The sequence below is a fragment of the Plectropomus leopardus genome, chromosome 19 (genome assembly GCF_008729295.1).
Source record: "Plectropomus leopardus isolate mb chromosome 19, YSFRI_Pleo_2.0, whole genome shotgun sequence".
Lineage (NCBI taxonomy): Eukaryota > Metazoa > Chordata > Actinopteri > Perciformes > Serranidae > Plectropomus > Plectropomus leopardus.
Genome location: NC_056481.1, coordinates 12,335,447 through 12,347,917, shown reverse-complemented (window position 1 = coordinate 12,347,917; position 12,471 = coordinate 12,335,447). Strand labels below are relative to the sequence as shown.

Here is a 12,471-nt window from a genome sequence, read left to right as displayed (position 1 = left end):
TCCCTGTTTTCTTATTTATTTTTTCATGTTTTGTGTTTAAGTACTCTACATGTCACCAAAACAGTTATTTTTCTGAGTAAACTGGACTGTCCATGTGACAAAATGCCTCGTGTGCTGTCTTCTTGCACAGACGTGTCCTCCAGATTAGTGGTGGGTGTCAAACCACACCTACTAACATACAAAGACTCTTTTTTTATGTTACACATTCAACGCAGCTGTTTGTCCTTCCCAGCACGCTCCCCCCTCCCAATCCGAGCCCTGCAACCCCCCTACGATCATCCTGCTGAGGAGGCAGATGGTGTGTGAATGTCAGTAAATTTTGGCCAGGTACACACTACCTCCCCTTTCATCTGATTACTCTCATGTACACAGTGGTACAGTATGTAAAGGCATTAAACTCACTGTAGCTCCAGGTCATTCTTCTCCTGAGGCAGAAACTTGTAGAGAGCCACATAGGTGTGGATGGAGTGGACCTCTACTTTCTTAGGAGTCTGATGAAAAGGAGCATCAAAAGATAAAGAGAGAAAGAAAGATGGTTATCTGAACGTTTTCTCATGTGAAACTCAGTGAAGAGTTTGAGGGGGGTTGACAGAGTGCATCTTCACCAAGAAAAATAGGCTGAAAGAAGAGAGGAGTGCTGACTACACACCTTCAGGCTGACCCTGTCTTCTGAATCAGCCTTCTCACTTTCAGGAGGGGTGAGCACTGGAGAGACAGAGAGGGGAAAGAAAAGGAGACGAAAAGACAATACATGTGAAAGAAATAAGGGTCGTGTAAAAACAGAGAAAGAGGGAACGAGTGGGTGCAAGACGAAAAAAAAAGGGAGGGATGCACAGACAGTTCTTGTCACTTTGCAGCAAACAGAAGGAAGACAGAAGACAAGGTCATTTACTGCAAAGTGGCAGCAGTACAAACAGAGATGATCCCATCTCCTGGGACTAAAGACAGAGAGGTTAAAGAACTGCGGCGGGAACACACACCACCTCCACCTTATCTCACTCTGACATTATGCAGCACAGGGGCCACACTGTGCAAAGAATCTCAACATTTATACTTCATATACATTACAAATAAGATGTGTCCCTCCAAAAGGTTTTTTTGTTGTAAATTTCCAGCAACCAAATGTTAAATAATCCTTTCAAAGCAACATTCAGTATAATTTGAACACTCAGCTGATAAACTGTCTAATTACAGGACCGTTGCATTGTTTTTGGTGGTATTATAGCATGAAAGGAACAGCAACCGAATATTTAGCAGAAATTTGCAATAGCCGATGAGTGCGAGGTGACCGGGAAGTGTCACCTACCGAATGTTGTTGATGTTAGCTTGTAGCAGTAGCTTGCACTAGCAATGCATGTGCATATAGTTGTTGTTGGGAACAAACCTCATATCTCCAAATTTTGCTATTTCCATTTTTTCATAAATTAATTCTGTTAGTCCCCCTTTACGTCTATCAGTGGGTTTACCATTTGTATTGTAAGTAAACCCCTTATTAACTCCTGAAAAATAGCAACTGTGGAGAGAGGAAGTTTGCGCCTGACAGCAGCGATACGCAGGTTTTTAAACACAGGAAAATACTCCTAAATAGCCTTTGGACTCCTTTCCCATTGCCAGTAGACCAGTGTTGTGCACACAATTTTGTGGTAGATGTATGCCTTTGTTTTGTTTTTTTTTAACCGATGTGTCATGTTCAGTGTCCCAGACACTTAGGAAAACAGGGTTAGTGAACAAGAGAAGTATGAAGCGAAGTGTGAATCAAATGGTGATTACTTCTGTTGTGTAAGAATAGTAACAGTAGTTAGCATTTTTGTTCGAGCACTGCTTGGATAGAGACGGACAGTAGTTTGTGGCAACCTGTCATTTGCAAAAATGTGCACGTCCACCAAAGTGTCATATTTACATCACTGCCAACTGAAGCCAAAAAAAAAAAGCGAGATTTTAGTGGGTGTTAAAGGGAGTTTTGTTCAGTTGTTCGTTTCTACGCACTACAACTTTATTTCCAGCTTTGTCCTGCAAAATATATCAACCATGCTGATTCCATCCTCAGTGCAATACATAGCACACACAAGTGCAACCAGTTGTGTTGTTAGATACAGGCCACCTTCATGTTGTTTTTAGTTTTCTTTTTTTTATAAAGTCATGTTTGATCATGCAAGTTTCTGTGAGATCCCTGGAATTGCCGCTCTTAAATCGTTCAGTGTAAATGCCAAGTGTGTGTCCTGCATTTTAACTGAATTGTGTGTTGTGTGCATTCTTAAAATTGAAATATTAAAGATCATTTAAACCTGTGACTATGACGATGGTTTGCAGTATTTTTTTAAAAAAAAAGTTAAACAGAAAAATGACTTACTTCCTGGGATGTGCTCCTCTTCAGCTATTGGCTGGTTTTCTAGTTTGTCTTGCAGTTTTTCTGCCTATAATAAAGAAGAATTTGCAGCCAGCAGAGTCAGCAATATTCTTGGTATGATTAACGTCAGCATGAATTTGTATGAATGACTCGGGTTTTATGTGTGTTTTTATACCTCGTGACAGGGTGACTCTGAGATGCTGCTGAAGCTGGAGCGACTCATCTGAGCCAGCGACGTCCCATAGCGCAGCGCCTCATACACAGGGTCAACAATGCCATTATCTGCCTCTACGCACAGACACAGAGCAACACATGCGCAGTTTTAAAGCTGACACTACACTGACACACACATGCCCCTACACACACACACAGTGGCCTGTCAGGCATCAAGGATCGAAGGCGTCAGACACGGTGATTAGTCATCCTGAGATGTTATTTGTTTGGTGCTCTGAAATCAGCCAGTGTGTCAATCACTCACCCTGGGCAGCAGGAGCCTCTCTGACCACACCCAGCGTGTCAGTGGTTAACATAGGAGAGCTGAAGTTTCTCTTGAACGCTCCTGTCTGGCAAGCCGGCAGAGAGATGGGGATACAGAAGAGGGAGAACAGAGGGAGGAGAAACATTACTTGAGGCGAAAAAACAAAAACAAAAAAGCAAAAAACAAAGGGCATATGTGATATTTTGCTGTAAGACAATACCTGTGTGGTTTTATCAAGGAGAGGTGGGACTACAGTGTGTGAGATGAAAGCTGAGTACACATGCACTGAAATATCCAACAGATAATATTTTGCACTACAGAAATTCCTTTTTGGGAAAAGGCGGTGGTACCCGGATTATGTTTTTATGTTATTTTTCTGAAGGTAAGAGATATCTGATATATTTAAGACTCAAACATACAGTGATGGAATGTAACTAAAACCCCTTACTCAAGTACGGTCATAAAGTAAAAAAATACGTACTGGAACTTTATTTAAATATTTCTGTTTTATGCAGTTTCACTTTTTACTTCACTGCATTGATTTGACAGCTTTAATCACTTTTCAGATCACTATTTTCATACCCTTCCTTCATACCAGACCAAACTGTGATCAAACGGCAAAACTGAGCATCTTACATTACACCACCCATCAGTGGGAGCGCTTATTGGTCCACTGCGGTGCAGGAAATTTTGGTAGCTGTTGGTTTTATACCTCTTGAGCAAAAGAAATTGCAGCAGCCCCTTTTATCTATTTTCTCTGAGTCATGCAGCACAAATTTCAAATGTATTTTCATCCGTCCGCTGCACTGACAGCCTAGTTTGGTGAAAAGGTCATCTTTCCGGCAGTTGGACAACTGAGGCTCAGGAGGTAAAGTGGGTTAATCGGAAGATTGGCTGTTTGATTCCTCGCTCCTGCAGTCAACATGTGGAAGTATCATTGAGCAAGATACTGAACCCCAAATTGCTCCTGATGGCTGCTCCATCGGAGTGTGAGTGTGTGTAAATGGTTACTGAGTAGCAGGTGGCACCTTGTACGGTAGCCTCTGCCACCAGTGTGTGAATGGGTGTAGGTGACATGTAGTGTAAAAGCACTTTGAGTGGTCGAAAGACTAGAAAGCAGGTCCACTTACCAAACACTTCCTCTACAAATAAATGTCACACAAGGCATTGACCGTAAATTATTAATGCAGAAAAGTTATCTGAGCCTTTCAGTTTATAGACAGTAGGAGGAAGAAGAAAAGTAATGATAAATAGGCAGGTGTGGGTCAATAATGTTTCCCTTAATAAACACAGATTGATAGAAAACATAAACCTGACAGTTTGGAGCCAGCCCTTTAATCATGTGATATATATGCAAATTGTAAGAAAGAAAAAATGCTAAATTGACATAGTTTTCTATCCTGACACCTGCAGCGTAGATCAGCTAAAGTGATCTATGACTGCATTACTACTGATGGTGGCAATAATACACTCACCATTAGTTTTACAGTAACAGGGAGCTTCTGGAGAGATGTGCCCCAGCACGGCTGTGTGCCTAATGTAGTATGACTAAACTTTTTTTTTCCTGTCTGCCTTCAAGCTAAATTATCCATGTGGTCTGCGTATTGAGGCACCACAAAGGTCTGTCTCTGTCAAATTGTAGATCTGTTACTGTACATCTTTGATATCTGACTATGCTTCTTTATTTAGAGAGAAATATGTTTAGCTACAGTACATGACTCATCAGTCCAAGAGATAAAATTACAAAGTCTTGTTTTTTGAGGCTGTGATGAAGCTTCGGTGTTCTCCAAATAGAAACGGTCGATAAAGATAGTATCTCAGCTTTGTTTCAAGTCTTTTTTATCTGTTTTACAGTACGTGATACATGCTGAAAATAACATGTCATAGGAAAAACATCTTTAAGTTATTTTTCTGCCAACCTGTGATACATTCAGGGGCTGAACTGCCTGCATTGTGTCAAAATAAAACACTATTATGTATTTTGCTCCATGTTAACCGTGTCACTTTCTCATCCAAGAGTTATTTTCATTATCTTAAAATAAAAAATGTAGTTCACACGCATACACTGTGTTATAAAAAATAAAAATGATCTCCCCACTGACTGTCAATGACTTAAAGGAAGGCATCATGTGAGGTTTTTAACATTTTGCATGCTTGTGCCAAAAAGTGTCTGAATGTGAAAGTGAAGAAAAATATGTACATAAAAGGAAACAAATCAAAATGACTGCCATGGCAATTTGACAGATATTGTGAGTGTAGACCTTCTGAAAAAGTACAGAAGTCACCCAAAAGTGAAACATCGCTTTAAGGTTTGGAGGAAGTGAGATGGCTGTTCAGGACTGACAGACTAAAATTTGCCCAGAATCTCTTCTTATCTCTTTGCTCACAGAGCACAAACTTCACCTCGACACTAAAATAACTGCATGAAACTCTACACAAAAACATAACTGAACAGTGATTTCATGAGTTGTTTCTATCTTTAACTGACGATGCAATTATAAGATTAATATTTCTGACACTCTTATGAATTCAAAAATTATTTTTACTCATGTGGAAACACACAAGTGTTCACATAATATATGGTAGACAACCATACAAATTAAAAACTCATGATATCTTGCTTTTTATTTATTAAAAAAAAACACACACACAGGTGCTCACATAATATGTGTACCAGAGGGCTACAAATTATGATTTTTTTCTTTTAATTTACTTCTGTATTATGAATTAATTTGCCAGTTATCCTCTAGATGACCTGTTTAACCGTATGTTATATGAATTTTCCATAAATCTATGAAAAAATTTTAAAAAAAGACCAAGATGACAAGCCCCATCTTACACCTGGCGCATAATGGCACACAGTGTAATACAGCAGTCATTGCTAGTTTCAGACTGATGCAGCTGTCATTTTCACAGCCAAAGCCCATGTTGTGTAAATAGCAAATTGGGGCATTGTTGGTGGGATGCTATTTTGAGGCAGCAGAACAACTGGTGCGGCTGACCATCAAAAACCTGGTCTTCAGTCAGAACGGCTAAGTATTTTGAAGCTATAAAAGGGCAGGTTATTCAAATAACTACACAGGCAGGTGCCTACACAGGCAGGTTCAAAACACACTCTGCTTGATAGACACACAGGGTCGTGTGGATGGATAGCAGGAAGGTTAAATAATACTTTATTGCTGAGAAAAATATGAACAGAGAGGGGAGCTGCTGTTCAGCATCCTATTAAAAGAGACACTGTGCACATTTATGCACAAAACTTTACTGATTATTTCAGAGGCTGAAATTAAGTTTCCTGTCAAGAGGAACTATAGTTTGTAGTTGTGCGGCTTAAAAGTCCGACAATATTTCCTGCAGTTATATTACTGCACATATTCCTTATTAAGTTTGTCAAAAAAACTGAATTTATGAAGGGTTTTTTAAGAGGTTAGTAAAGCTCCCGTTTCAACGTCATTCAAGTATTAAACATTTATTACAAACGTTAACCTGGCTGGAGGCACACATCAGCGTTAACCGTTTTATTATTAGCCATCAGCCGACAGCCACTTTAGCCCTCTGTTATGCTATGGTAAATCTAGCTAACAGCTGATAATAAAATGACAAATGTTAATGTGCAAGTTAGGCAGCCAACGTTATCAGTCCTGCTTCTTTTTTTTTTTTTAAGCATAAAGATGTTTTATTGACAAACTGATACATGATACATTAATAACATTAATAATGCATTAAAAACAGGATCAGCGTTGTTAAATGGAATACCCACAATGGCAGCATTTATTGTGGCGGGATGAAAATGGGGTGACTAACATGGATATCTATATTTTTATCACTGTTTGCATTGTTTTAATTTTCATGACGGAGATAAAGTCAACATGATTCATCTGAGACGCATAACAAGACACATATCAGCCTCAATCTTGTAACATTCTTCAAACTAGAAAACAAAAGGCTTTTTTAAATTTTATACCAAATGAAATGTAGGCCAATGATTTTTGGTTTGTTTGTTTTATTTAGTTCTGTCTGTCTGTAACTTTAATCAGCAGTGTAAATTTAACAAAATTAATACAATTATTTGTGAAAAGAGTTAAGTTTCTCTGAAAGTACCAGACTGAAGTTGAGACAGAAACACTCGCAGCCTAACCTACAAACTCTTTTTGATCAGCAAGAAAATATAAAGCCAGAAGCACAGCAAATAAACAGGGCTGCAGTGTAATACATATACATGTTATTGTTGGTGTTTTGTTTTTTATGCATTACCTCAGACAATCAAAAAATATTGTCATTGATATCTGACAGTGAACTTGCCGTTTTTTTTTTCTGCACTACTTGAGGAAACTTAAAAAAAGTTTTCATTGATGTTCTTATTTGTTTTGTTCTTATCTTCATTGAAAATTTATTTTTTCTGCCTCTCAAGTTTTTGTCATTCCCCCCATATGTTTATTATACTCTTAATTATATATTTAAAGTTACAGAAAAAAGATTTTTTTTTAGCACTTCCTTCACATTTTCTTGTTACTTTTTTTTGTTTATTTTTACTTTTTTCCATGCAGAATTTCTTGTAATTTAAAAAAAAAAAAAAAAAAAATTCTTGCTATTTTTTTTCAGCTGTTTCTTGTTTCTCGCCGCCCTCTCCTCATGTTTTTGAAAGAAATCAAGCCAATTTGCTAAGGTATCAAAGGGTTAACTGACACGTTGTTACAGCTCTAGTGAACAGACACAGAGACATGCAGCTGTGGCCAAGTGTCTTGGAGTTTGCGTTTCTTTTGTTCCGAATATTGTTTTCATTATCCTCGTTATAATCCATTTGTCACAGAGTGCTTCGCAGGAAACAAACACAATAAAAGACCTCAAGCAAATTCTTCACTCGCTGTGAAATTATGTTAATTAATGAGTGGCACTTGGCCTCATCCTCTGTGCCAGCGCTCCAATTTGAAACAAATGAGCTGCTCAGAAGTGGAGGTAGACAAACAATTTCTTCAGCGATAGAGACTTTGAAACATCCCCTTCACATCCAATAATCAAACACTCTACATATCAGCAGTGGTGACTGTAGAGCAGTTTAAGAGAGCAGCTCAGAAAGCGCGACTGGACTCTGAAGGAGACTCAAAAAGTTGGGTGAGGATGGGTGTGAGTGTGCACCTTTCCCACAGAACCAATTATTTTGTGCGGTGCTCAGCAGGCCTATATCTTTAATCAAACGGTAATACATCTTTAAGTTTAATTGTCATTGATTAGCAAAATGTTGTCTGGATTCCAAAGCAATTTTCAGCTGCTTGATTCTGGAGATATTTTAAAGCAATCGGTCATATATGGGTGCACTCAGCAAATGGGCTGAGAGCGAGCCAGAGGAACTGCAGCCATCGATATCCCTCTGTCATTTTTAATTACACTACTTTACATAAACTCTAGCTTGTGTAAGTTGTGCCTCCTTTGTGTTGTTTTTATTGTTTGTTGTGAATGACCAGTGGTGGAAGAAGTGCTCGGATCCTCTACTCAAGGAAAAGTAACAATACCACACAACACAAGTACTATGTTACAGGTAAATGGCCTGCATTAACTTTTTATTTAAGTAAAAGTAAGAAAGTATCAAAAGTGAAAATTCTCATTATGTGCAATAGCCCCCTTCATGGTGTTTTAATATTATCAACTTTATAGCTTTTTATTATCTATGCATTCACCCGTAAGCAGCAATTTAATTATGCAGCTGATCAAGGTGAAGCTCATTTTGACTTTTTTTTATATATTATGATCTTTGACTTTTTGCACTTGTTAAAAAAAAAAGGAGAAAAGAAAATATATTTATGGAGTTTTAGGGGTGAATGACAATAATCTGTGTTTTATGACAAAATCAACTTTAATGGAGAATTCTCTAGAAATGCGAGTGAGAATCTCAAAAACTGTGAAACTAAAAACTGTGAGGGGACTTTTTTGTATTCTATAAAATAAAACTCACAAATTTTACCATGCAAAAGCCTGGCTAAAAAAAAAAAAAAAAACAGTCTGAGCTCTGATTGGCTTTGATAAAAACACAATACCTGGATGAACGTGCTAATTTGAACTCCTCAACCAACGAGATGCAATGACAGGCCTAAAACATCGATCAAAATGCACCATCTGCACCAATCTTGAAAGAGAGGCTGAATAAGTAAGCAATATACAAAGAGAAGTAACCACCATAAAGCTTTCAAAGCCTTCCATTCACGCTGCTTTCTACCACAGATGTAACACACTAAAAACAACAAGAGCAAAAAATTCACACAGAAAGGCATATTCGTCTGATGCAGAGCCGCATACATAGCTATGCTCTACTGGCAATGGGAAAGGAGTCTAAAGCCTATTTTAAGTGGGTTTACCCATGTTTTAAAACCTGCATGCATGCGCTAATTTTGGTGGAAAAGGGGTATACAGACTTATACTTGCTTACATACTTAAACCAGATATACTGTAGTCATGATTAGTCTCACACTAAGGTGGCCTGCTCCTGTTTAATGAACTCTCTGCTCTCTTCGCCCTGCAGCAACCACATCGCTGCTCTATCTGGCCTCAAGTCATCCCAAGACTCTGACTGACATTTCTCCTCACAAATTCAAGTTTTCCTACCACTCCTAGGACATTTATTCGTACCATTATGTTGTCCATCTATTTTTCCATTTATTTATCAGCAGGACATTGTTGCCTCAAACATTCTAGTTTTTTCTACATTTTATTAAAATATGGGTGATGACAAAATCATACAGAGAAGAAATCACCTGAGCAATTGCAGCACTTCAAATACAATAACAAGAAGTAACGAGTAAAATTCCATAAGGAACCATTTTACACACAAGAGCTTTGGATGACATACTTCGGTTGAGAGTCAGTGAACCCCGGACCTTAAAGTGACGTAGTTATATATGTAGAGGCCTCGAACTCCATCCAGTTTCCGTAAAATGCCTAATCCTTGCTTTGACGAGTGTGCAGTGATCGAAAAGGACACTGCCGAAGGCTTGGCGAGAGCCTGCCGTGTCATATCCTCGAGGGATTGTGTGCGCCTCAAACACACTGATTTTCACACTGAATTAGCCAGACCAGCTGGTACAGGGAGATATTGATTTTCCAACAGAGTTGAGAGGGGAGGAAGGAAATGTAGCACCCCGTCAAGAGAGAGGAAGAGAAGAGGGCGTTATGTGAGAAGAGCAGCACATGCGGGAGGAAGGACAAAAAGGCTGAGTGAAAAAATGTTGGGACCTGGCCACTGATACTTTATCAGTGTCATTCTCCTTAGCATTTGTTTCTCTAATGGCATTTATAGTTGGGAAATAATTTGATCCCACAGTTACCCTTTCGCATGTTTCCCAGTTTCTTAGTCTACCTTGAAAAACTGGTCAGTCCAGATCCCATTTATAAAATCTTCCTTTTTGTCTCTGCTGGTTTGTAAAGGCCTTTATCCTCTTTTAACAAGGCGGGGGCTTTGAGGCTAAGCATATTACCAGGACTAAAGGCTATGCCAACAGACTGACAGAGACAATTACAGCATCCAGATGCTGTTTAATTCTGCTGACACAATGCACTTTGGGTTAGTCTCTGGCCTACAGAAACTCATCCATTTCCAGCACATTTACAAACAAAAAAACAAAATATAACACCACAATTATGTGAGAAACCTTTTTGTCCATGGATGCTGGGAGATAACTGACTTTAATATCATTAATTAATACAAAGTGACCCTGACCACAGATTAAGCATTTTATGCTGATGAGAAATGTCCCTTCACAAGTCATGTGTCATAAGAATGAGAAAATAAAATGAAACATGACGCTTAAAATGTCCCTTTAAAAAGAAGGCAACTAGAAATTTCACTGTCGTAGAAAAAAAAAAAAAAGACAGGTAAAAAAAATCAGATATCATTAGTACTGATAACAATAAAATGATATTATGTTGATTACACATACAGTATTTCTCTGCTTGTTCACTGACCAGGCAGCAAATCCAGCTACTTTTGGGAGAGTTTCACACCCCTGTTAACACTAGATGACCTCATATCTCTGGGTGTCATATCACTGCCAGACATTTGTAGAGAAACTTCATGTTACTGTATTTTTTATTTTATGTGGGCAATGAGGTGTAACTGTTCTTTTAAAAGGTGAATAGTGCATGGTGATGGGTGTTAAACAAGTATTTAATTCCTGGAAAAATGGTCTTTTCTATTAAGCTAGGCTGCCTATGCAGTAGAAAGACACAAACACTTCTGAAATTGGTGCTATGTGAACAGAAAAAAAGAACAGAGAAAAGAGGCTGTAGCATTCACTTTTGCTCAACGATGTAGAAAACCTACCAGAATTCACTGTGCCGCACCAGACCAGTAATAGTTTCGGTTGGTGGGTATACAATATAACGGTCGGCTGGTAACTGAACAATCTTGGGTTACAGTTACACTAACATATGTTTCTAAAAAACATTATAGATGAGAAACAGTGCGGTCAAAGAATCTTGCTTCTTACTTGACCAGCACTATTTAGTTTTACAATTTAATCTCAGTATTTTTTTTCTCTGTTTTTGCAATACAGGAAACAGTATGGTCCACTTCCTGTTCACAAGACATTTTAAGGTAGGCAATGTAGTGACAGAATACTGATCAACTGGTAAGATTAAACAAAGTTTACCACAGTTCATTTACTACACACATTGTTATGATGCAAAACTGGTTAAAAATCTGCAAAGTATCCCTTTAATGAAATGTCAGCCTGAGGTGTTCTTACCTTGCCATTACAGGGCTGCTGGGAGAGCTCTGATGAGCACCAGAGGTGAGTTGCCAGCTTACAGGCTTTACAGCGCAGCCCCTGCTTGGAGTTCCCTGCATGGACACCAAACAGTTCACTTGAACACATCTTAACAGACTGAGGAGAGCTGTCAATACATCTGCTATTGTCAACAGATTAAGGCCTCTACAAACGGCAACATCAGGGGAGGTGAAGGTAATAGCAGAAATAACGTAGACAGGGTTATTACAGAAAGGGGCAAGTTAATTTCAAGTCACTCAAGTACTTTTCCAAAAACTCATTGTTATTTTCAGGGATTCAATTTTTCTCCAAAACCATCTGTGACAAAAGAATTTTGTACATTTTTTAAATGGAGCATACATGATACCAGGGCCTCAAATGAACATATTACCAACTGGTTAAATTATTTAGGCAAGCAACTGGCAAAAAAAATTTAAACACATTAATCTAAAATAATTCATCATTCCGTTTCCTCTTAATTATATTCAAGTACTTTTTTAAAGAAGTTAAAAAACTGCTGGTTTTTAGGTATTCCAGGACTGCTATTTCAAGTACTTCAAGTGCCTAAAGCACCGTGTACGAACCCTGCGTAGACCGCTTGTTGCCACACAGTGTTATCTGTCCAGAGTTGTTTTATCTTTTGCACACTTAATGAGTAAAAACATCCAATTACTGCAAAGGCTACATTTTGTCTAAGATTATTTTTGGGGAGATTTTTGCCTTTACTGACAGGGCAGCTGATAGAAATGAAAAGCAGGAGAGAGAGGGGGGATTACATACAGCAAAGAGCCACAAGTCGAAATCGAACTGAGACTGCTGGCAAGGCCTCAGCCTCTATGGGGCACATGCTCTACCAGGTGAGCTGGAGGCCGCCCCGCAAAGGTTGCATT

General features: G+C 38.6%; 1 protein-coding gene across 1 annotated transcript in view; it reads right to left on the bottom strand.

The window, feature by feature from the left end:
* Window positions 1–12,471, bottom strand: part of LOC121959261 (SH3 and cysteine-rich domain-containing protein 2-like) — a 36,080-nt gene that overhangs the window by 4,402 nt on the left and 19,207 nt on the right. The window contains exons 3-8 of the mRNA XM_042508493.1: window positions 11,561–11,655; window positions 2,826–2,910; window positions 2,523–2,635; window positions 2,351–2,414; window positions 650–705; window positions 403–491 (exon numbers count right to left, since the gene is read on the bottom strand). Coding sequence (XP_042364427.1) covers window positions 403–491; window positions 650–705; window positions 2,351–2,414; window positions 2,523–2,635; window positions 2,826–2,910; window positions 11,561–11,655 — 502 coding nt within the window. The remainder of the gene's footprint in view (window positions 1–402; window positions 492–649; window positions 706–2,350; window positions 2,415–2,522; window positions 2,636–2,825; window positions 2,911–11,560; window positions 11,656–12,471) is intronic.